Genomic DNA, 27,308 nt, shown 5'->3' with positions numbered 1-27,308 from the left:
CAGTGGTTTAGATGAAGTTTTATGTTTTGGTCTGTTTTTTTTCTAATACTGTATGCAATGCCAAATTTATCTTTTGTGTATTAAAAGATTTTACGATGTATATGTCAAGCTGGCATGTTCTATTTGACATTGATCTTATTTTTACAGCTCAATGTTAAGTGTCTGTTTTAGGTCTGTTTTTCTAATACTTCAACAGTAATAGGTCAACTAATATATATTTGGTGTGTGGAATGATTAAAAGATGTATATGTCTGTCAGGTAATTATCATCTGACCATGACCTAATGTTCAAGGTTCATTTGTCAGTCTTACGTTGTCCTGGTCAGTGGCGGATCCAGAAATTTTCATAAGTGGGGGCCCGCTGGCTGCCTAAGAGGGGGCCCGTTTTCGTCACGCCTCAGTGATTCCCTATATAAGCAACCAAATTTTTTTCTCAAAAAGGGGGGGGGCTGGGCCCCCTGCCCCCTGCCCACCCCCCCCTAAATCCGCCTCTGCTGGTTATGTTTGTTTCTTAGATACTGTATGCAATATGTCAACTATATATATGTGGAATTATTGTAAGCCCGGTTAGGTGTATATGTCTGTCAGGTAATTATCATCTGACCATGACCTAATTTTCAAGGTTCATTTGCCAGTCTTACGTTGTCCTGGTTATGTTTGTTTCTTAGATACTATATGCAATAGGCCAACTATATATATGTGGAATGATTGTAAGCCCGGTCTGTCATGTAATTATCATCTGACCATGACCTAATGTTCAAGGTTCATTTGTCAGTCTTACGTTGTTCTGGTTATGTTTGTTTCTTAGATACTTTATGCAATAGGTCAACTATATTTAAAGTAGGTAATGACTGTAAGGTGTACATGTATGGTCTGGCAAGGTTCGTCGGACCCAGATCTCATTTTTACAGTTCATTTTACATTGCTCAATGTAAAGTTTCTGTTTTTAGGTCTGTTTTATAATACTTCAACAGTAACAGGTTTTTGGTGTGATGAATGATTGTAAGTGTAACAGTAAATTTGGTCCGGTAGTAAAATTTGTCCGCCAGACTTTTTTTTCTAGTTAGTCCATGATTTTACAAGGAGAATGTAAGTCCAAGGACAAATTTAATGTATTGATTGCAAGGTGTGCATGTCTGTCTGGCATGGTTCGCCTGACCTGGACCTCATGTTCATGGTTCATTGATAATGTTAAGTTTTCTTGGTTAAATTTACTCAGATGTGCAATTGGTCAACCATATGTAAAGGAAATTTTGTGTATAAAATGATTGTAAGGTGTACATGTATTTCTAATTTGGTTCATCAATCAAGGATTTGTATAGTAAGATCTTACTATACAAATCCTTAGTTCTTCTAACCTTGATCTCATATTCTTGGATCAAGTTGAGTTTATGTGATAGTTGTAGTAATGCTTTATATCTAGGACAATCAACATAAAGGCGAGACATATCAGCGTGTGCATATGTTTTATGTCTATTTGTACAGCTTCTTTGTAAGTGTAGTAAACATGCTTTTACCTTATCACGAGTTCGGCTAGATTTTGAGAAAGTCTCTCCCATTATAAAAGGTTCCAAAAAGTGGATTTTACATTGATGTTTTTTTCAATAGATTCAGAAATATCATTGGGAGTATTAACCCCTTAGAAACCAAATGTGAATAGCTTGCATGTCTTTTTTTACAGTTTTGTCTTAACTAATTATTGTTTTACCTCAGTAATTGCATCAGACAGAACATGTCACAGAAAATGTAAGTTTTTAAGAACTTTTGGAAGTATTTCTTTCGAGATCAAAACAGATTATGCAGTGTTTTGAAAACCACTACTCAAATAATTTTTGAATAGAATTCCAAAAGGGGTTGACTACCTTTTGAGGCCCATATACTTTTACTATAAAAAACAAGCGTGCACACGCTGAAATGTCTCGCCTTCTTTACTAATCATTATCATTATGTTGATAGTCCCTAAATATAAAGCTTTATTACAATTTAAACATAAACTTAACATTAACCCAGAAAACTAAAAATTGACCACTGAACCATAAAAATAAAGTCAAGGTGAGATGAACCATGCCAGGCACACATGTACAGCTAACAATTCTTCCATACAACACATATAGTTGACCTAAAAAACAACCGGACCACAACACAAAAACTTAACACTGAGCAATGAACCATGAAAATGAGGTCAAGGTCAAATTCAATCTGAGGGACTGATATCATAAAATATATCCATACACCAAATATAGTTGACTTATTGCATATAGTATTAGATAACAAGAATGTGTCCATAGTACACGGATGCCCCACTCGCACTATCATTTTACATGTTCACTGGACCGTGAAATTGGGGTCAATACTTTAAAATTGGCATTAAAATTAGAAAGATCATATCATAGTTAACATGTGTACTAAGTTTCAAGTTGATTGGACTTCAACTTCATCAAAAACTACCTTGACCAAAAACTTTAACCTGAGCTTCACACTATCTTTTTCTTTGTTCAGTGGACCATGAAATTGGGGTCAATACTTTAATTTGACATTAAAATTAGAAAGATCATATCATAGGGAACATGTGTACTAAGTTTCAAGTTGATTGGACTTCAACTTCATCAAAAACTACCTCGACCAAAAACTTTAACCTGAAGCGGGACGAACGAATGAACGGACGAACTAACGGAGGCACAGACCAGAAAACATAATGCCCCTCTACTATCGTAGGTGGGGCATAAAAAGACCAAAATTCAAAACTTAGCTTTGACCACTGAACCATGAAAATGAGGTCAAGGTCAGATGACACATACAAGCTAGACATGTACACCTTACAATCATTCCATACACCAAATATAGTAGACCTATTGCATACAGTATATGAAAAATAGACAAAACACCAAAACTTAACCTTGTTCACTGATCCATGAAATGAGGTTAAGGTCAAGTGAAAACTGTATGACGGGCATAAGGACCTTGCAAGATACGCATGTACCAAATATAGTTATCTTATTACTTATAATAAGAGAGAATTTCACATTACAAAAAATCTTAACTTTTTTTTCAAGTAGTCACTGAAACATGAAAATGAGGTCAAGGACATTGGACATGTGACTGACGGAAACTTGGTAACATGAGGCATCTATATACAAAGTATGAAGCATCCAGGTCTTTCACCTTCTAAAATATAAAGCTTTCAAGAAGTAAGCTAACGCCGCAGCCGCCAGAACACTATCCGTATGTCGAGCTTTCTGCAACAAAAGTTGCAGACTCAACAAAAAACCCAACAGAAACCGTATTCAATATATATGCATAGATTATTATAAAAGGTGAGCAACACAGACTGCTTTGGGCCTGTAGTTAATTATATACCTTCCTATCCGCCAATTTCAGACCTTCAATTACAATAGAAAGTTCCATAGTTGGTACATGTATAGAGATGGTTCAGTGAATCAAAAACTAATCCAATTATGATAGCTTTGGATCAAGCAGATGGATCAAGCTCAGGTCAAACGATATAACTCATTCATAAAACAATTCAAAATTGGTCCGTTACAAGAAAAACAATTATTTAGCAATACAAGTTGTTGGCATGACACGGGTTATGTTCTTCTCATATATTTTATGATAGTATGATACTAAACCCTTAACGGGAGGGATTGTGCCTGATATTCATATAATGAAGACATGATCTTTCAATCAATTTAATTGAGGTCTGGAGCTGGCATGTCAGTTAACTGCAAGAAGTCTGTTGTTATTTATGTATTATTGTCATTTAATTTATTTTCTTTTGTTACATGTTCTGACATCGGATTCAGACTTCTCTTGAACTGAATTTTAATGTGCGTATTGTTATGCGTTTACTTTCTACATTGGCTAGAGGTATAAGGGGAGGGTTGAGATCTCATAAACATGTTTAACCCGCCGCAATTTTGCGCCTGTCCCAAGTCAGGAGCCTCTGGCCTTTGTTAGTCTTGTATGATTTTTAATTTTAGTTTCTTGTGTATAATTTGGAGTTTAGTATGACATCCATTATCACTGTACTACATGTAGTATACATATTTTTAAGGGGCCAGCTGAAGGACGCCTACAGGTGCGGGAGTTTCTCGCTACATTGAAGACCCATTATTGGCCTTTGGCTGTTGTCTGCTCTATTGTCGGGTTGTTGTCGCTTTGACACATTCCCTATTTCCTTTCTCAATTTTATTAGGATTAAGGTTTAAAATAGAATGCTGTTTTGGTTACAACAAAAAGAGCAAATTTATGATGTTTAATCCAATAATTCTTAACCAAATTATTAAAAGTGTCAGTAAAACTTTTGAATGGATAACTTCAACATAAAGATTTAAAACTCTTGATTCAATAACTATCTTGTAAGGTACAACCATGTATCTATAATAGGAAAAACAAGAAGGGAATAGCATATAAAATGGAAGATATGAACTTAATTTTCTGGTAGCACTGAAATTTTGCTTCACCTAAACGGAAAGTTCAGAACGGAAAATCTTCTTTTGTCTTAGCCATGGTATTTTGAACCCCCCTGACATGGTATATTGACCCTACCTCCCCCTTTTACATCTCCAATTTCAAAAACTCTAGCTATTTTGACTCTTTTACATAGTAATACTACTTCCAATCTGCAATACTATTTATCTTAAACAGGGGGGTTCAATTTTCCATGATGCGGTTCGAAATACCATATGGAAAAATGGCCTGGGGTCAAAATACCATGTGGTATAATGAATATACTATATGACAACGGGTACAGGATTTTTTTGCTTTGTTGAAGACCCATTGGTATAGTTGGTGTCTCTTTGACATATTACCCATTCCCATTCTCTATTTTATTACACACATATCAAAAATTCTTAATAATTTGTTTTTACGATTTCCAGACAAAGATAATCATATCATTTGCTTTAGTTTTATTGTATCCAGCTCCAGGAAACAACTGAGACTCCTCAAAGAATGAAAAGTATGCAATGAATTAATGCATTGAGAGTCTTTTATTGCATAAGAAATGTAAAATTATGTCACCAGAACAAAATTTATAGTCAATAATTTTAAAAGCATTGTAACAATTTGAATAAGAGAAGATTGGACTGTGATTGGTTCTTTAAGATTAATTTTAACAAAGATTTTAAAAGTTATATCTGTTCAGTGTTCATTGTTTCTTTGTCAGGCATTGACTACACTGTAAAGGATCCAACATAAACAATACTGGTATCTTCCATATTAGGCATGATATTGAGTCTCCACATTCCTGGACCAAATACCACTGAAAAAATAAATCATAAAATTATAAGTCTTTCTTTCTTTCTATGGGTATTGTTTTTTTTTTTTTTTACATATAATGCTCAAAGACTACATAAATAGTTTTCCATAGCACATTGTTGTCTATATATTGCTTTTGAAGTCAGATATTTTAACTTATAAAAGGAACTGTACTCTTTTCAAAGTGGTACAGAAATTTACATTGAAAAGTAAAAATATCATTATATAAAAGGTCCTTGAATTTGAAAATCAAAACATATCTTAAATAGAAGGCTGTAAATTAGACATTATGCTGTCAGACAGAAATATTTATATTTTTTTTTATAATTTGTCTAACATATAAGTGTTAGGGCTTCAAACTTCTTATATAAATGTAGTGCATGATATGAGCAACAGCAACAGCTTCACCAAAACAATATTTTGCTAAACAAGGTATTTCACACTGTTAAATAACCCGCTACGCGCGTTATTCAAAGCGACTTTCCTATTTGAATTTTCCTCAGAGTTCAGTATTTTTTTTATTTTACCTTTGACTCTTTGACAAAAATATAAAAATTTCAAAAAACTTGAACCAACAGTTTCATTGGATACATGGCAGTTTGACAAACACTAATTTTGATCAATGAGAAGCTTATCCTTTCCTTAATATATTATGATTAAAATGTTGAGCTGAATTTTACATTGTTATCTATATGTAGTGTTATGTACCACCTTAAAACAAAATTCTATATACTAACCTATGTCTCCTTCCTTTAGATCAACATGGAGAGGGGAACAAACATCACTGCATTCTTGTACTGATGAAAATACAGCCTTTCTATTACCCTTCACTATGGTCACAAATACAGCTTGGTAGAACCCACCAATCTACAAAAAAAGCCATACATATATTCTAAAATCAGTTGTATAAGCCACACATATTATTGAATTAATAATACTAGAAAATGCCCGCAAAATAGAGGTACAATTGGGAAAGTGGTGAAACAAAGAGTGTTTTACTTTCGCAGGCAGTATGTTGACTGAGCATGCGCAAAAGCATACAAGACACAGATCGTCAATGATCTCCAAATTTGGATATTTTCTTAAAAATGTGTGTTTTCTGTGAAAAAGTAAATAATTTCAAAGTAAAATTTAGAAAGTACAAAAAACTACATTTACAACTCATATATCACCAATATTTCTGACTTTATACAGTTTTTGAGGAGTTGCAGCTCAGTCTCTTCCTTTAGTAGTATTATATAGATAGGCCATAGATATTCTCAAGTATGGAAAACAAGTCAAACATATTCTCATATGAAACATAAGCTATAAGCCATTTATATACAAATCTGTAATGTCAGCCATACATATTCTCAAATCTGTAATAAAGTTCATAGTAGATAAACAGGATCATTTTACTCCTGTTGGAAGGTTCACATGTATGAAGTGCACATAGTCTGTTTGATTTTCAAAAATATTTTTCAATATTGGCAGTAAAGCCCATTTTTGCCCTCAAAGTACAAAGATCATTCAATTACAAAGAACAGTGAAACAAAAGAAAGAAGAGAAAAAAATAAATTAAGTTGGACTTCATCTTTACAACATCACAATGGTACAATTTTTAAAAGTATTTTAGAAATTATGAAAAAAGAGACTTCATTTTTTAGTTTTCTATATTCAAAATTATTTAATAGTTAGCACATTTGAGAAACAGTTTAATTTTCAATAAGTTATATGAAAAAAAACCCAGCTTCAGTTGAGATGAATAAGAATTAGGTGACTATTTCAAACATAACCTTTCACCCACCCCTTTAAAAAACATTACCCAAAATGGCATATAAATCAAACAAATAATTTTTATTGTGTTGCTTTTTAAACCTACTACTTCAAATAGTTGTGACTTTGGACCATCTATGTACAGTGTCTTCTCTAAAGCCACCTCTGATTCAGGAGGAACAAATTCTGGTCTTGGAAACATCTTCCTCAATATCTGGCTACTAGCCATGTTCTTTGATACCCTAAAGAAAAAAATATGTGGCACTGAAATCAGTACTTGTAAATACACAATTTTCATCATTTAAACATTATAATTAAGGCAAACTATGTAATATAAATCATATAAATTATTAATACAGACCCTATACATGAGTATGTACAAAGAAATGAATTTAAATTTACATGTTTGCTTGACAAGTTGACACCAATTGATTGATTTTAGGTGTTAAACACCACTTTCAGCACCTTTGGCTATATCATAGTGGTAAGTTTCTATTATTGGTGAAGGACAGTAGAGTTTTGAAAGAGAACCACCAAATGGCATTAATAGTCAATTATTGAAGGGGTGGAAAACACCGGGCCACGAGGAAGATTCCAACACACAACCTCAGTGTTGACAGGATATTTATCATAGATCATTCAAACACCATAGCCATCTTTGGGTCATTTTAATCTGTATGACCTTATGAATAAATGGGGAATCATGCATCAGACACAGATGATACCCCCACTTGCATTAAACATTATAAAGAGACATAACTCAGAAACAGTAGAAGTGAGCTTACCTAAATTAATTGGTACTTAATTTGAGTTTTGTGGTAATAAGCATTGTGTAGTGTAAAAGTTTTATCCCATTCGGTTGAGGCAAACTAAAGTTGGAGAAAAGAAACCAATTTTAGGACATACAGATTGACTGATGTAAAAACAGACAAGCAGAGACAGATCCATAAATTTTCATAAGTAGGGCCCACTGACTGCCTAAGAGGGGGCTAGCTCCAGTCATGCTTCAGTGATTCCCTATATAATCAATTTTTTACCAATAAAGGGGGGCCCCTGAAAAACCCTCTAAATCTGCCTCTGACAAGGGTAAAATTTAACCTGATTTACAATTTTGTTACCATACCAAAAGCTGATAAAGAATTCATGGTTCACCTATCAATTGAGCAAGCTTAAATTTTATACTGGACTTGGATAGATCAGCTGTAAAGTAAACCACATTTTTTACAACATATCACTAATGAAATATATGAAAGTTATATTCAGAAATGTCACAAGGAGAAAACCTCTCTCTTTTTCCTCTTAATGTCATTTAGTTGTTAATCCCTCACTTAAGATGACTACAGAAATTATAGGTAGATGTTGAGCTGTCAACATATATTTTTTCCGCTTAACAGAAATTCCAATGAAACTTTGTTATAAACATTATTATAATATCTATTCCTGTTGGAACAAATATTCTATACCATTTATTCCGTTAGGAACATATACTATAATATTTATTCCTGTGGAAATGGTTTGTATTGTAAAATTTTCTGAGGTGCTAGGCGAGGGAAATTCGGTCCCCTAACTTGTATTTTTCACAAATACCCCTCCATAAATAGATTTGGATTGAAACTGTACAGGTGAAGATATTTTTTTTTACTTGAAAGCTGTAATTCATTATCACGTTTTCTTGCATAATTTTGAGGATAAGTTGGTATTATCATAGAACCGCAGGAATTATTTACTAATAAGCGTTAGCTTGCTTTTTTATGTAACTTCAAATTCGTAAATTTTGGCAGGAAGATGCTCCAGAGGGTAAAAAAGGAATATCTACAATGGCCAATACATGTACCACTGTATTTGAGGCAAATTAGCCGGCAGTGGTGAAAAACAGGCAAATTCATTTGAAAGGAGGAAAAAATAATAGAATATGCGAAAAATACACTGGCTATCACCCAATCAAAATCTGGCTTTCTTATATAAGGTGTCCCTGCCTACTTTTGCTGTTATTCACAGGCTAAACAAAAATGAGGAAAAAATATTAAAAAAATTCCTCAAGATACTATTTTTTTATTGTAAATAGCTACTATCCAAGTGTGTTAAAATATAGGACAATTTATCAATCTAATGTTTTAAAAACTTAAACTGCAGACTGTATGTAATGTTAACTGGAAGAAAAACCAAGTCCATCTACAAGTAAAATACAGAAAAACAGGACCAAAGTTTTAACAAAATTTCCTTCTAGATACTAGCTTTTGATCATAAACAAGCTTCTGTCCAAGTCTGGTACAAATCCAGGACAGTTTAAGAAAGTTATTAAAATTTTAAAAACTTTAACAACAATGTGAATGTAATGTTTCCTGGCAGAAAAAACTAAGTCCATTTATATTAGGTAAAATACGGAAAAATAGGAAAACAATTTTTACAAAATTTACTTCAGGATACTTAGTATCTTATGATCATCAAGCTTTTGTCCAAGTTTGGTAGAAATCCAGGATAGTATAAGAAAGTTATTAAAATTTTAAAAACTTTAACCACAGAGTGAATGTTATGTTTCCTGGCAGAAAAACTGTACCCATTTAAGAATAAAATAATGAAAATATGGATTTTATTATTTTACAAAATATACTTCTGAAATCTGGATACTATCTTATGATCATAAACAAGCTTCTGTCCAAGTTTATTAGAAATCCAGGAGAGTTTAAGAAAGTTATTAAAATCTCAACCACAGAGTGAATATTTGTAGACACTGTCGCCGCCGGAATGTAGGATTGCTATGTCTTGCTTTACGACAAAAGTCGAAGGCTTGACAAAAAGGTTTCTTATGAAATTATAACTCACAAATTATTCTTGTATATTATTCAGAGACAAATCAAAGGCTATTCACAGGTCTATTGCTTTGCTCAAACAGGAAAAATTATATGAGTCTGAAAGATTGTGTAACAATACCGATAAATAGATGGAAAACAAAACACTAAAAAGTGTTGAATATCATTGCACAAAGATGGAAAAACTGAACAGATGATATAAATTATACAATAATTGCAAATATTTCGGCTCAACAAATGGCCTTCTTCGGTGACAAAAATTTAACAATAATGAGATATAATGTATAAGGTGTATATATATATAAACAATGTATTACCAGTGCACACTTAATCCTGTTTTCTTCTTTAAGTTATCATTGTCTTTCAACCCAAACAAACTGCCAATGTCAGGTACTTCTTGGTCTGTAGAATAAAACCTGGCTACTGATGTATCAAGTACACCTTTGTTCTTGTTGTACAGATCTACCACGTCCTCAAAGGTTACAGTTGGAACCAGTTTTGGCTAAGTAATGTAAAAATAAAATACATAAATACACGTCTGAATCACATCAAAACAGTAGATGCTGATATTAAAATGTAGAAAGTTAATTTTCAATTTCATGTACTTTTCTTACATAAATTTAAACTGTCGTGCATTTACTCAACTGAGCACATTCTCTTGATATCATAGAATAATCAATTTCTTTGAATTCTTTTCTTACAAAGTATGCTCAAAATTGTGTTATAATCTGTAAATACCTGAGTATTGTTTTGGTCTAGCAATTTTCACTCTTCTCACTTAGAAATATGTGAAATATAGTAATTTGAAAATACATCAAAGTAAGAAAAAAAATATGAACAATTAAAGCATTGGTTTTTCTGTTTGAATGGTTTTGCACTAGTCATTTTGGGGCCCTTTATAGATTGGTGCTCGGTGTTAGCCAATGCTCTGTGTTGAAGATCTTACTTTTACCTATAATGGTTTACTTTTACAAATTGTGACGGATGGAGGTTTGTCTAATTGGCACTCATACCACATCTTCTTATATCTAATAAAACTGTTTGAAGAGCTCACAAATGCATACCTAAACCCTCCCCTTCCCACTATCCTTTGCATACTAATAGAAATGGCCATATTCTTGTGTAGGAAATATTTCAACAATTATTTGTTTTTATCCTGATTACAGTGCCATTGCACTGGAACATGTCGATCAATTAATTTTCTGCAGCAGTCTCTAAAGTGTTGTTGTTATAAGGCTTTCTACATTTCATTTGAATAAAAGAATTTATGTAGGTGGTGCACAATGCTATTTTTGGTTTATAAGGTCATAGGTTAAGTGAACTTAAAGATATGAACAATTAAAGCATTGGTTTTTCTGTTTGAATGGTTTTGTCATTTTGGGGGCCAGCAGTCTCTAAAGTGTTGCTGTAAGGCTTTCTACATTTTATTTGAATAAAAGAATTTATGTAGGTGGTGCACAATGCTATTTTGGTTTATAAGGTCATAGGTTAAGTGAACTTAAAGATATGAACAAACAAGCACCATGATCATCATAAAAATTGAATACCTTGAAAACAAAAGGTTGTTGTTGCTGGCAATGTCTCTTGACAAGCCAATGTTTGGATTCAGTCATCAGCTTGACTTCATGGGTATCCATACACAGGTCACATTCCTGGGTTGGCTCCCTGAAGAACGGATTGTCCAATAAACATTCTGCATCATAATAAGCTGAAAACAAGTAACATTTTAAATGAGACTGGTAATAATGGTTAACGATTTTAAGTGCCATTCAAAACTTTACAAAACTTTTTTACATGTTTAAACTGATGTGAATCAGCAAAATGTATGCTCATTTTTTTGGCAAATGTTGGTACAGTCATATATTTTTACAACAATTTCCCTCAAATTTTCAATAAGGTTTTCATTGACTCTTTTATAAATTGGAAGATAATAAGAGTAATTACAAGTATGTAGTTAAACATTACTGTTACCATGTTTTTAAGCCCATGCAATAACTGAATCAGCTCTATATTTTCATGCAGAAGTGACTAAATTAAACCCCTCAATATCCTAGCTTAAACTCTGCAAAACCACAGACATAGACACAGGTTACTCAAAACATGTTTTTATTTTGATATAAAATACATGTATCTGTCAAATCTATCAAGGGCTTTCACTTGACCTTTACCAATAATCTACATCAACACAATTTAATGAAATACAAAGAGACAATTCAAGCAACCAGATTTCAACTTTTGATTTGTATATATGTATATAGAATGCAACAGACTAAGTACTTCCAACTATTCTAACTTAATACTTGTACCAGTACCTGAATGACAATTTGAGCATACAGTTGACTTTAATTATCTCGAAGTCAGTCTGAACAAAGAAATATTTTAAGATAACTATAGAACAACTAAAAGGAATACCAGAAATAAATATGACATAACTAGGGACACAACTCTTTCTTAAGCCTGGTAGGGCTAAAAAAAAATCCAAATAAATATGGGAAGGGGATTGATATTTTAGGCTGATACTGATGTATTTGTATGAAATGGTCTTATATTATAATAACATAATCATAATATGGTGACTTTTTCATTTTGTACTCGTTGAATAAATATCTAGAACAACTATCTAGACTTTAAATCTCCTAAGACTAATCAATCTTACAATCTGAGCATGATTTGTAGTTCGTATACATGTAATTTAGTGCTTTGAGAAAATTTTGATTTCTTTTGATTTAATTCTATTTCCATCTTTTTCTGCAAAAGAAATTAGAATACAAATGATTACAGTAGTGCAGGGTGTGCTGACCTATCCCATGGCAGTAAGATTGCGTGTTCGAATCTCACTGCCGGATTTTGGAAAAATTATTTCCTATATTAAATGTAACTTAACTTAACTTTACTTTTAATTTCAAAATGAAAACCTACGTAATGTTTTTTAAAAAGAGTGTGTGCCAAATCCCCCCCTTTTTTTTTACCCCATTTGCTCCATCGGGCGCGGTCCAGGGTGTGCCTGATCAAGCTAGCATTGGTGATTCAATGAATTTTCCCTTGTAAAAAATAAAATTTAGGTTACTGATCGATTGCAAACAATTTAGACAAAAAACTAGTGTCCAAGTTTGAAATTGGATGAAAAGAGCATCTAAAATCAGTTATTTTGAATGTTACAGACATCTATATTTCAAGGCCTATAGCACATTATGCCTCTCTTAATGCCAGTATGATAACTAGTCAGTCTTTAACAGACTCGAGGCATTGTGTTTCCACCAAAACTTTACCCTATTAGCGCAACAATATGTCTCTGCACGACTTTTTGTCCAAGGATTTCGTATTTTTTACTTTTTCTCCAACAGTAACGTGACTTTTGGAAATATACCATGTGACTAAAAAAAGGACGAATTATCTTCAAACTTAATTTTCTGAAATATTTGACCAATCATCTTTCATTTGAGCCCAACATGGCATGTGCATGACCATTGATGGGAATGCAGTATTCGTTTGAACTTTGATAGTGTCTTTTCGATGAATAAAGGTCTAAAATGCCTGAAAGGGAAAGGGTTAATGGGACCAGAAATTTTGGTGCAAGACCGTGGAAATTTCAACTAATCAGGAGTCAAAATAAATACATTTACCATGTATATGAGACAAAGTTTGGGATAACTTGAAAGTTTCAAGTCAACAGAGTTTGAGAAAAATAGAGTTAGGCCAAAAAAAAAATATGTGTTTTCTATTACTAAACCCTCCCTTTTTTAAAGCTAAAAAAATAGCCTACATGTACATTATTTTTTTTTTCTTCATTTTTCAATATTATGAAAAGCACTGTTAAAGTACAAATGTCTCTCTCATAGACTCAATTTAAAAAAAAAAGTAAAATAAAAAAAAAACTCCCTACCTTACCTACCCTATTTTTTTCAAAGATGTAATAGGAAACACACATATTATTTTTTGGGCCTTAGTGTAAACAATATTTGATAATGAATTATACGAGTTGCAATGTATATTCACATTAACAAATAGGATTTAGAAACAAGCAACAAGTGCTTATGTTAATCTGTCTCATAGGTCGTTGGACATTTAGGGCATGTCCTGTTATTAAAAAAGTGATATGCATTACTCTTTTCTTTTTTTTTTTTTAACAACATATATAAATATTAATTTCAAACACTGACTTTTTACAATATCCTTCAGGAGTCCAAGCTCCTCCTGATGTTCCCTGTTACAATCCACTAAACACTCAGGATAGTGATTAGTTATAAAATACATATTACATTTTGTACATCAAATGTATATTAAATAATATCACTTAATCACTTAATATGTCATAATGACTATTCATATGTTTTCTAATAGTTGCTAAAACATTACTTTTAATTTTCAAACATACTCTTCTTTTGAACTCATTGAGAAAAATTGAGAAAACATTGATCAGATATGTAGTAGGCTTTGTAAATTGAAAAACCCACAATTGTTAAAAAATAGTTAAAGTCAAAATATTCTTCTTTAGAAGTTTTATATCCAAATACTAAGTGTTAAAGATATTTTACTGTTCTTTAAAAAAAAATCCCTACCTACAAATGACCTACCTACCCTATTTTTTTCAAAGATGTAATAGGAAACACACATATTACTTTTTTGGCCTTAGTGTAAACAATATTTGATTATGAATTATACGAGTTACAATGTATATTCACATTTACAAATAGGATTAAGAAACAAGCAACAAGTGCTTATGTTAATCTGTCCTTATTGTTAGGATTTTGAAGAAAACAAATATTTAGGTGTTCTTTGCTATTCCAAATTGAAATGCATTACTTAATTAACCATATGATAAGTACTTTTTTTTATTTTGTTTAAATCATATGTCATAGAGTACAGTTCCAGAGGCAGATTTAGAGGGGGCACCCTTTTCTGGAAAAAAAAATGGTTGATTATATTGGGAATCATTGAAGCATGACTGGAGTGGGCCCCCTCTTAGGCAGTCAGTGGGCCCCACTTATGAAAAATTCTGGATCCGCCACTGAGTCCTGTTAAGATTGATTTACTAGACCAAATGTTCAGTTGATTTTTCAAAGCCTTTGAAACTACTGGAACATTTCTCAAAGTTCTTTTTGTGAACACATAACATGTTTGTACTTATCCTATGAATATCATCAATATGCCATTGTCTTTTCTCGATAACAGTAAAACAAATCATGTTGTTTAACAACCATGACAACATCTGGTTTTAAAAAAGTCTCATGTTTCTTTTTCTCAATTCCATGTTTACATTACTTGTAGTATATACATGATATACAACATTATGTTACAATGTATTATTGATTTTGGAAATTCAATATATATATAAAATCTTACATGCTTTTTTTAAAATTATTTTCCATCTACACATTCTTTTATATTGGCTTATCAAATTATCTTACACTATGAATACCCACTAAGAAATCTCATTTTGGGGGTTTTCATCTGGAAAGGAATTAAAAAACATTAAATATATGTTTCCCATATCATTTCCCTTTTGTGAAACAATTGCAGCCCAGCTGTTTATATATTGTTTGTCCTTATTTTATAGGAACTATTTCTGTTAAATATTAAGTGATCCGTAATCTTTGAATCCCCCCCCCCCCCCCCCTTTCAACATGTTCAAGGTTCAATATTGCAATCAGTTCAAATGTTCACTGCATTTTGGCCCAGGCGTATAATATATATATACAAAAAATTGAAGTAAAACAACTAAAATAGTTGTTTTATACATGTTATAAGTACATTAAGTCTTTAAGACCTCCTTTAACATGTTTAAGGTCTTTATTTGCAAATACAAAAATAAAAATTATAATTTATTAAGTGTTATAAATAATGTCATGAATTACATGTCATTTTGCTGTACATTTGTATATTGCAGCCTTAATCATGTTAATGTAATATACATGTATATTTTAGGTGGACAATTAATCAATTAATTCAATTACCTTTAATCAAGACTGATCACAGGTGTTAACATGTTAACACTGATAACAGTGATTAACAATTTGACAATTTGTGCTAATCACTTATGTAATGCATTTGATGCAAGAATAAAGGACTAAATTCCCTAGACAATTTAAGAAGAAGGAAACACATGTATGTACATGTATCACATTTGGATGGGTGGTTAACATCCAATTGGAAATTAAAAAAATATTCAAGAGGAAAATATATTACAGCACTATGAAAATGAACATTCATGATTGCTTTGTATTAGAGTAGACAGACACAAGCTGACATGTCTTACCTACAATCTATTACTTATTTGCACTGGGAGCCAAATTAAGAAGCTTTATATTCCTTTTTCCAAGTCATTCATTCATTAGTTTGACCCAACCAGGGATTGAACCCATGTCCTCCCACACACTAAGAATGCAAAAAAGAGACCACCAAGGACAATAAGAGGAAAAATATAAAACTGAATAAAACAATTCTAGAGATAGGTTAGTCCAAATAACACTGAATAAATCAGGAAAAGCTTGGAAATAGGGAGGGTACGCGAAACGACCATGGGTGCAAACATCAACATAAATTTGGTGATAGACCCAGATTCCCTGTGTACAGGCCTGACTATGGAATCTATTAAACACTATAAATAATTGAATCAACAAAACCAACTACAGATTTTGAATTATTTTTCCTCTTACATGTTATGTTCACCATCTTATGAAGAGGCAGTGTGGCAAGACGAATAGCACGAAACACATCATATCCATATGGCTGTAGAACCTTCGATACGTAATTTCCAGTTGCTTCATGGTAGGAGGCTAACATAAAAACGCAAAACAAGACAGTGAATGTGATTAAAATCACTTTGAACATTACTTTCACACCCTGGCTAAATCTTAGCCATATTTCCATTGCTGTAATCCTATTCTCGTTTTCCCTTGGGACATCAGCCTCATTTTCTAGTGCTTTGTCAATGCATGCGTTGATCTCATCTGTTGTCATGCCCCATTCTGAACCAAGTCTCTTTAATTCAGAGACATTCCTTTTCAAAAAGAACATAAATTCGACTGCTTCCGTGTCCATGTTGTCAGTAAATAATGTCCTCGGTATTCTTCAGTGAATCGGTAAAAAGTCCTGAAAGCTTCCGAAAACAACAAAAACAAATGATAACTTTTATAATTTTCATTGTACAATTCTTGGTTTCGTTCAACGAATAATTTCCATATAAAATTTCAATATTTTAATTAATTAAATCAACTAAACAAAATATTACAGAAAAGAATCACCTACAGTACAAATATAATGGATGATAACAACATCATTTTTATTGATCTTTTAAGATTTTGATAAACAAGCATGGCGAATATTGACAGCCTCCGGTTGCAGAAAAAGTTTCCCTGTTTACCGGAGACTGAAACTTCTGATCAAGTCCAAGAAACAGTTTTGAAATAAGCACGGTAAATATAGCGTGAATAAATTGAGTGGATTAGGCTATTGTCATTTTATCTTGATATTTAAAACTATAAAGTGCCCGTGTTTACGACGACGTTCGCGTAAATTAAAATATTTTAATGGATATTGCATTTATTCCTTACGTTTTTAATTTAGACTGTATATTATTACATGCATAAGATGTTTTTAAAGAAACCTGTACGATTGGTTAAATGTTCAATTTACAGGAAAAGGATCCGGTACGTTAATGTAATTAGGTCAAATAAACGAAGGTAATTGAGATCTATTTTTAGATGCCGTAGCGAACAACGGAGCCGCGGCAAGAGTTCACGTTGATTGACAGATGAATGCAATTATAGATATGCAGATGTTTATCCCCAAGGCGTAGTATGTAGACTGCAGTTATTAAGTGTGTGAAAATATCATATTACAAAATTTTATTTAGCTGTTGAGTAAAGTAGTTGTCAGATACCTGTATGCAAGTGATTTATGATTAGAGCTGTTATAATTTGAGGTAAAACACATGATCACAGTGACACATAGTACTATACATACTAACATTTCCATGATTTGACTCCCTATTGAATTCAATTTGATATATTGTACATGGTAGAAACTTAAAACTTGTATATCCATTGTGCAGAGTTTTTATTGAGTGTTGTACAATAGTTATCAAATTAAGGTACCAGGCTTATAAATTAATACGCACAAATTAAGTACAACTTATGGTCTACAAAGGCTATAATGGGGATTTGTACGCACATTCTTCTAGTAATGTGCCTGAGCAAGTTCAGTTATTGTTGAAAGTATTTTGTTTATTGTTGTTTGTTTATATATGCCTCTGTTTTTTCATTCGAACAAAGCAGGGACTTCGCAGACCTTTGAAAATTTGTCGCCAGAAAAATTATCCTTTTCCTTTCTGTTTTTTTTCAGAAATGCATTGCATATAATTGGTTAGGACTTCATACATTCATGCGTCATTTGAAGGTGATTCATCATATGCATTTTAGATATAAAACTTAATTAAATGTTTCCATCCTCATCATTACTCTTCCTATAAGACTCTTTATAACTTTAATAATAACCAAAGCAGATCATAGAAATGTGTTTAAACTGATACAGGAAGAAATTTGTTTGTATTGAAAAGTAATTGATAAAATCTCAATAAGGCTCACTTTACTTCATTTTAGTTTACAGCAATTATTAATTATTCAAAACGTAATAATGACGAATTGGGTGACTTTTATATTGTTTGATAATCAAAGGATACTGAAGCCATACACATGATAGATATATATAAACCACAGGGACTTGTTAGCAAATTAAAATTATGTTCACATACCTGCCAACTTTTCAAATTTGGGTTTTGCGTGCAAGATGGCTGTCATAGCCCTGAAAAACCTTCAAGGAGTGCCTACAAATACATTTTAATGTTGTTTTTTGGCTTCTTCATACTTTTATAAGCCTAAAGTCATTGTAAAATTAATTGTTTTGTTTAAATTGTGGACAAAATTGCCCTTTCATAATTTCAATTTGGGAGCCTCCATGGGCGAATAGTGACAGTTGGCAGGTATGTGTTCATCAATGTTTTTATGCCCCATTTATGGGTATTATAATGGGATCCAGAGGGGGCGTAGAGGGCTTACTCGGACCCTTTGCTCTGACTTTTTTGTTTTTGTTTTTTGTAAAATGATTAATCAGACTAGACTTCGTGATCTTTGCCATTTCCTGTGTCTTTAATTTTTATGGGACAATTCTTTACTTATTAAGATATTTTTCGCTGGTATTTACTTATCATGGCAAAGTCATGTGATTCACTCTGGTGGAGTGGACGAGTGCGTCAAAAAACGTCACTCAGTCATTTTGAAATTCAAATTACAATAACACCAGCAACACATTGCTTAGGCTGAGACTGACAATCATGACACATTCAAAGCGACACAGGATTGAGCATATTTAACCCCAAACACCCCAGCCTATTCAAAAATAACATACAGTTAACTCTCGTTGTATCGAACACAGTTGACTCAAAATTTCTGATGAGTCAAAGTTTTCACGTGGTCTAAAATAACAGACATCTAGCTGAATAATGATCCCCATTCAGTAAAAGCTCTAGATATATTTTAAGTCTAAGGTACGAACCATTTGATTTGAGGGGGCAGTCTGTGAGATATACGACACTTAACATACAACAAACAAAAATTTTCCAGGTCTATTTTTTACTGACAAGTCTCACATCAAATATATCAGGATATAGCTTTGATTCCATATTATCATTTTATGATAGACAGTAAATAGGGAGAATAAGGCATCAAAAATGTCCTGCCCTTACACTTACAGCAACTATAAAATATGCTCCCCGTCAGAAACCGTTTAAAAAGTGCATTTTACACTTATTTTATGTTTTTTAGGCTAAAATAGGTCCCAAAAATATTTAGTAATGTAATACAAATAGACGGGAAATATGAAAAAAGATTTGAAAAACGTTGATAAACAAAATTTAAATCTGTTAACCCAGCCTCTGTGTATAGAACAGGTTATTTGCAATTGCTTGCAGCTGACATCATTTAACTCACCTGTTTCAATGGTCGCTGATATAGATTAAGTTACTGTTTTGGAAAGATTAGAACTTGTTCTAAATCTTTACTAAGGCCTCCCTAACAACACGACAGGTTAGCTACTGTTACTAAATGTATTCACACTGAAATATAGTTCCCTATGGTTCTCATGTATGTGCACGTAATACACATATTTAAACTGAAAAAAAATGGATATATTATTGGAGCAGTTCATGTAAGAATATATGTCATTAAGGTGTGTTGATGTGCAGGTTTTTTTTTTAAAACAATTTGATTAGGTAATTGGGTATTGATACAATACTAGTATGATTGACAACTGTCATTATCACTAAACAATTAGAGACAAGGTATACCTTTAATCACAATGCCCCACCTCCTAAACTGTCAATCAAATTGACCATATTACTTATCAACCTCAGTCTTACATAATTATAATTATAATTGAATACACAAATATATATATTAGATGTTTGATATATATAAGGATGGTAGATTTATTTATTGCCAATTACTTTTGATCTACATTACATAAAGTGATACTGTAAATTATATCTGAAAGATAAATGATTAATGGATTAACAAGATCTTTAAAAAAATGAAATGTGAATATAAATATGAATATATATATAAAAGATATTCAAGTAAGGCCTATAATTTACTTGATAAATTTCCAATAATCATCTGTAATTTAAAATCAACAATTTAGATTAGTTCACTTTTTTTTTATTAGGAATTGGCTTGAAACAGTTTTAAAATTTTAAAACTTTAAATTATAACAAATCATTGTTTATTAGTTTGTTCCCAATCAATCATTATTTTAGTCATTTGAATTTTTATTAGAAGTGAATATATATTTTTGTAATCAAGAAAGAATCCTGATAAATAAAATAAGTTTTTTAATTTGTTGACGTTGAAAAAGTACATTTTGAATGCCCTGTGTTGAAAAATACTTTAAAACTTGATCAAAAGGCACTCTACAACTTTCTTATATTCAATGTCATATAACCTCTGTTTCAACTTACAAAATGCCCCAAAACAACATTTTTGGATTATTTTTGTTGACACTTTAAAGTTTTTAGCTGTTGGTCTAGATTTTATGTCTTGCAAGGATAGTTGGTAACATTTACTAGAAGAATTTTTGATTTGCAATTTTTTGTTTTTTTGAAACATGTTCAGAACTGGCAACATTATTTCGATAAGATATAACCTGCAGTTTAAATAAAATTGTGCAAATTAAGAGACCCATATTATTTCATTTGAGCTCCTTTTATCCTCATACTGGAAAAACTCGTTTTCTTCTAAAGACCTGCTGTTAATGCAATTTTCAGCAATAGTGCTTTATTAATGTTAATTTTTTCCTTAATATGAAATAATTCAAACTACTCTTCTAATCTTTCCATGAGTGATTTCCATCACTTCGATTGTTACAGTTAAAGCATATTTTTACATGGGGAAAATAGTGGCTAATTAATTTTTGCCAGCAGCTGGAGGAAGAGGTGTCTAAAACCTGCGTGTGATTTCAGGTGCTCCAGAAGGGTACGCAGGTTTTGCTCCTTAGCCGCAAGGGTGGTGTTGCTACTGTTAGTACAAACCAGGTGAGAAGTCTATAATGTTGTAGGTCATATTTGGGGAAAAGTATTGTGGTGATGGTATGACAATTGAAACATATACTTCATCATCTGTGAAACAAATATTCCATAACCGTAAACCAACTTGTGATAATATTTTGTAAAATTTACAAGTGAATATGTTTAGAGAGAGTGCTTGTTGACCTCTTTTATGTGCTAGATGTCCTTTTGTTTTTGTGTTAGGCTGCTTATATTCATAAACACATGGTTATTTTGTATTTCAAATGCTATTAGTCATCACCAGAGCACCTGTTTTCTTTAAACAGAATCTTTTTATGTGTGTATGAAAGATTAAAATTCCAATAAGATATTGTGTATTAATTAGTGTTTTTATATGACAGGATTAATTAGCTGCTATGGTGTTTCCATCATTTGTATCTAGAATCGATCAGATGGCAAGTGTCATTCAGTTAATGATATCGTTTTTATCATAGAATATTGATTTTTCTCATTTATAATTTTAGAGTAAGGTATAAAGGATGTCTGATAACAAATTACAGTTTCCGCTCACAGTGTGCACTGATGGGGAAGAATTTATTATCAATAAAGAAGAAGATCCAACAAGTCCCAATCAGTTTCATCATGATTATGATGGGGATCGTGGACGATCGAAAAGGAGGCGTAGATGTGGACAGTGTGGACCATGTCAGGTTAAAGAAAATTGTAACAAATGTAATTTCTGTCTAAGAAGGGACGTTTTAAAACAGACTTGTATATATAGAAAATGTGTTTATTTACGATCAAAGCCAAAACCTTATCCAAGTCCTCAAGGTGGGCAAGACTTTAATCAAGTAACTTCGCCCCCACCAAGTCAGTCTGTTGTTAAAAATAATCGAACACCACCAGTAAGCAGTCTGCAGGACGGACCAATTGTTTCTGGGCATAATGCCCAAATATCACAGACTTCTGCTGGGACATTTAATCCATTCACACCAGTCAGTTCTGCTGGTGGACCAAACTTTTCATCGAGTGATTCATTATTTAAACCACCTGTACCACAATTCTCACACCCGTCACAACCATCGATGGCGATGAGTATAAGTTCTCCAGAAAATGTATTACCGCCACAAATACCTCCATATAATCCTCAAACTATGCCACAAATTCATAGCGGCCACAGTTCAATGACAATGCCGCCATGTGTAAATGATAAAATGCTGCCACGATCGTCACAAGAAAGTTCATCATTCTCTAGTCCTTTTAATCATCAACATGTTCAAAATGATCCATTACGATATGACTCTTATTTCAATCGCTTTAGTCGCACAACACCAACAAATGATCCACGAACAAATCTTCCATCACCTTGTATGCATCATCCAGGGCTACCATCACCTTATCATGGGACCACAAGTCATGTTGACAGAGGCCCTTATAATGGACATTATGTTAGACCACCAACTATTCCACCTTATTTACCCTCAAGTTCTAACATGCTGAGACATTTTTCGTCACTACCTCAGAGGTACCCTATGCATCCGCCCCCTCCCCCTACAGGGAGATATGGTGATGGATATTCCGAACCCTCACAATATCCTGCTGCATATAACAGCTATGGACTGCAGCCGACAGATATGCAAATGCCTATTCATGGTATGTCTCATCACCATCCGTTTAATACATTTAGCAATATGAACCGCTACCAACCTCCACAGTATGAACAATCAAGTACGTGTCCAAAAAACGTCTGTGGCCCTCCTGCATTTCCGAGTTTAGCTTTGGGTACACTCCGGGTGCAGGAGAGGCCTCAAGGTATCCACAATTTCAGATGTAACCCATTCTACCGACCGTTGCCTTGGGAAAAACAATTCTTTCATCCAATTCATCAACCAAATTCTGCTATGAGTGATGATAGTGGCAAAATGAGTTCTGCTTCATCAGGATTTGAATGTGATGTGATATGTATAGACGACATGCAAATGAATGCATATATTCGATCTGATGGTTGTAATAGTATTGAAATAGAAATAGAAGATCCTCATTCTCCAAATGAACAAAATAAATATGATGACATTAAAAAAGAAAAATTAAGTGAACCTGATGTCAACTGCAACTATAAAACTAAACTTTGTTCTCCAAGAAAGATAACTGTGTCAGGATTAGTTACAATAAAACAGGATTTGGGAGATGAAGGTCTTCTTCAGCTAGATATTCCTGGGAACAAGGTCATCTTGGAGGAAAGTGCATTAGATTTTTCTTTAGCCAAATATTCATGTAATATTATTGATTTATTGAAATTTATTGAAACTGAACCAAGAAATGAGTTAGAAATACAAAATGAAATTCAGTGTAATTAAAAACAAGGTCATCTGTAAAGGATGTCCATTAAAAACAAGGTCATCTGTAAAGGATGTCCATTAAAAACAAGGTCATCTGTAAAGGATGTTCATTAAAAACAAGGTCATCTGTAAAGGATTTCCATTAAAAACAAGGTCATCTGTAAAGGATGTCCATTAAAAACAAGGTCATCTGTAAAGGATGTCCATTAAAAACAAGGTCATCTGTAAAGGATGTCCATTAAAAACAAGGTCATCTGTAAAGGATTTCCATTAAAAACAAGGTCATCTGTAAAGGATTTCCATTAAAAACAAGGTCATCTGTAAAGGATGTCCATTAAAAACAAGGTCATCTGTAAAGGATGTCCATTGATTTTTTTTAGCCAAATATTAATGCAATAATGTTGATTTAAATAATTTTGAACTAAAAATGAGTAAGAAACACAAAATGAAATTTGTACTGTAATTAAATTTGCATTAACATCTCAAGAACAAAAACAATCTTATTAAAACAATGAATGATAACCTGTATGAAATCTTTTATGTCTACATAGAGAAGAGAATTACAACTCCTATATGAGATTTAATTTTTTTATTTTAATAACTTAACAACCAATGTTCAGTTCTATTATTTTCCTTAACTTATGTTTTCATGTTTTGATAGAAATTATTATTTTCAAGATATATAAATATATTTGTGTCAATGAATTCAACAAAACAATGTTTTTCATTAAAAAGCAAAACCTTCACTACCACCTAATCATGCTAATAACTGTATATTTCAAATGTTATTTGTAGTTATACTATCCGACAAGCCCAACTTTTGTCTGTGAAATTCGAATTAAAATTTTTCCGATACATGTATCACCAAAATAGATCATAATGATCTATGGTTGTGTAGTTAAATTTTATACTTAAAGTTCCCAATGTTATCAAGCTTACATCTTTTTTCAGATGTTTGTGCATATTTAATAATATTTTTTACATGAAACAAAAGATTTTTTATATTTCCATACAGCGTTTTGTACATGTTATACATGTATGGCTTATCTAACATTTCATATTGTACAGAAATTATCTTTTTTTAATGTAATATATTTATTTTGTATATAAGACATTTATTGAATGAGTTGAATTTAAATTTAAATGTACAATGTACAATATATAGTGCTGATTTAAGTTTGGTAATTTATTTGATAGTTGCCATATTGATAAGCATAATTTCAAAACATCCCAGACAGCAGAGGCGGATTTAGAGTGTTTAACAGGGGACCTGCCCCCTCTTTTTGTTGGAAACAAATGTTGATTATTTAGGGCATCACTGAAGCGTGAATGGAGCCGCATCATCTTAGGCAGTTAGTATCCACCACACACCCTATCCCCACCTCATGAAAATTTCTGGATCTGCCACTGTATACTTCAGTAAAATTAAGATGATGTAGGAAAAACATACATGCGACTCTTAAACAAAAAAATTTTGTAGTGGTTTTTTCCTTTTGTGAAAGATTGCAATGGGCAAAGTTTTCATTTAACATGTTTAATAAAAGAATAAAAGTTACACTTTTGATTTTTAAAGTATTATTTGTTATTATTTAGCATTTCCTGAAAAAGCAATAATTTTGACTTATATTTTTTGTCCATGTATCTATAACAATGTATAAGTTCAGGTTTCTGAATTTACAGTACTTCATATACATATTATAAGCAATCATGCAGGATCAACAGTAGATATGTTTCCAATGACACAATTTGAGCAAAAGATACTGCCCCTAGATTCCTTGCACAAATTTCTTCATAAATTAGCCAAATTCAACTGTAATCTAGACTGACTGCTAGACTTCAGAAAAAGTTGTTTTCTGATTATTCCTTTTAGCCTTGCTTGGTTCATCACTTCGATATAGCTGTAAAAAAAAAATGAAGTAGTTTATATTACAACAATTTGTTTAAGAAAGAAGAGAAATTTTTGCCTTGAAAGCATAAATAATACACAATTTTGTCAACTTAAAAAGCCAACTGTTTTGTGTACATTTCTTGTGAGGACTTCATCCTTTGTTTTACAAACATGACAAATATGTTACACTTGCATAATTGTTAAACAATCTACACTGATATGGTACTTTTGATTTTTTGGTTAATTACACTGATCAAAACAATAGAATTAGATCAAAAATACTTGCCGACACCAAATGTAAAAAAAAAGAAAGAAATTTTCAATGGTATCTTTTTCCATTTTCACTCATGTTGAACTTTGTTATCTTTGAAACTTACTGATCTCATATCACAGTTTAGAACACTAACAAGGTTGTGATGAAATTTGTACAATAGTTCATTACAATGATGTTTAATTTTAAGAATTTCACAAGTTTTAACAGACACAATGTTAATTTATTTATTTATATAACTGTTAATTGTTACATTTTAATATATATGTCAATTTTTTTTTAGGTTAAATCATGCATAATAAATACAATTATAAGTGCTATAAATTAAGTTGGACAAATCAAAAATACTATTTGAAAGGTTAATGATGCTTCAGTCTTCATTCTTTAATAAGCATCGCATATATATCCGTGCATGCTGAAATAAAGAAGACCTGTATTTTACAATATAAGCTAAACATGATGTTTGCCTTCTGTTTATAACAATTCATTTTTCTTTTAAAAAAAAAGGAAATGCTTCAAAAAACTTATGGTTCAGATTTTTTTTAGAGCAAGAAAAAAGTATGTATGTACTTTATAAGAATCTCATAAATATGTTTATTTCGGCAAATAAAATGCAAAAGGGGATATTTATGCCCCCTTTATGGGCATTATTTTTTCTGGTTTGTGCATCCATTCGTAAGTCCTTTCGTCTGTCTGTCTAAAGTTTTTGGTTGAGGTAGTTTTTGATGAAGTTAAAGTCCAATGATCAACTTGAAACTTAGTACAAATGTTCCATATGACATGATCTTTCTAATAGTAATGCCAAATTAGAGATTTTACTCCATTTTCACTGTCCACTGAACATAGAAAATGATAGTGTGGATGAAGCATCCATCCGCTATGAACACATTCTTGTTTAAATATGTAATAATAGTCTATTTCCAAATTGCCTAGTACAAACTTACAATATTAACAGATTTAGGAAGCATTTTGATTCAAATTGCTTCCCTTATAATCGTTACTTTCTAAACTAGATAGAATTGGCTTCTGCCAACACAAAGCATGATAAGATGAAGTGATATATCAGCATATTTGCCAATATTGAACGAAATTAGTTACTGGTATCAAAAGTTTTGAGCTTAACATAAAATGCAATGTAGTTTAAAGATCTGAAAAACTTACAGGTTAACTACATTAAGTAAAGATAAATTTTGCTATTTCCAGTAGCTCTCCATTGTCAATAAAATTAATCTCCCCTAATGTATACAACTTAGAAATGGTTTTCAAATTATGGAATCAGTTATGGGGAAATGGCAGACAGACTTGCCAAAAATTGTATTATTTCCTTCTAATCTTGTATACGTATTGTTAAATATCATAGAATATGTTCTTATTTATATGTTTTTGTTAGAATTTCATTATATCATGGTGCTTTTATATGATCTTGTTGC

The 27,308-nt window shown here is 32.1% G+C and overlaps 2 protein-coding genes across 3 annotated transcripts; one reads left to right on the top strand and one right to left on the bottom strand.

The window, feature by feature from the left end:
- Nucleotides 1–4,971: 4,971 nt before the first annotated feature.
- Nucleotides 4,972–16,897, bottom strand: LOC143083000 (uncharacterized). Its single transcript, XM_076259083.1, has 6 exons — nucleotides 16,480–16,897; nucleotides 11,371–11,531; nucleotides 10,141–10,325; nucleotides 7,120–7,255; nucleotides 5,996–6,125; nucleotides 4,972–5,262 (listed from the first exon to the last, which is right to left on the bottom strand). The coding sequence occupies exons 1-6, from the start codon at nucleotides 16,862–16,864 to the stop codon at nucleotides 5,174–5,176; spliced, it is 1,086 nt and encodes a 361-aa protein (XP_076115198.1). The 5' UTR covers nucleotides 16,865–16,897; the 3' UTR covers nucleotides 4,972–5,173.
- A 217-nt stretch (nucleotides 16,898–17,114) lies between these two features.
- Nucleotides 17,115–24,087, top strand: LOC143082996 (uncharacterized). 2 transcript variants are annotated; one of them, XM_076259078.1, is made up of 2 exons: nucleotides 17,115–17,238; nucleotides 21,905–24,087. In XM_076259078.1, the coding sequence occupies exon 2, from the start codon at nucleotides 21,920–21,922 to the stop codon at nucleotides 23,735–23,737; it is 1,818 nt and encodes a 605-aa protein (XP_076115193.1). In that variant the 5' UTR covers nucleotides 17,115–17,238; nucleotides 21,905–21,919; the 3' UTR covers nucleotides 23,738–24,087. The 2 variants fall into 2 exon arrangements, with proteins under 2 accessions (XP_076115193.1, XP_076115194.1); XM_076259079.1 differs by lacking the exon at nucleotides 17,115–17,238 and adding an exon at nucleotides 20,792–21,407.
- The last annotated feature ends 3,221 nt before the right edge of the window (nucleotides 24,088–27,308 follow it).

This window comes from Mytilus galloprovincialis, chromosome 7 (assembly GCF_965363235.1).
Source record: "Mytilus galloprovincialis chromosome 7, xbMytGall1.hap1.1, whole genome shotgun sequence".
Taxonomy (NCBI): domain Eukaryota; kingdom Metazoa; phylum Mollusca; class Bivalvia; order Mytilida; family Mytilidae; genus Mytilus; species Mytilus galloprovincialis.
The sequence above is the reverse complement of the archived record's forward strand: the minus strand, read 5'-3'. Positions and strand labels throughout refer to the sequence as shown.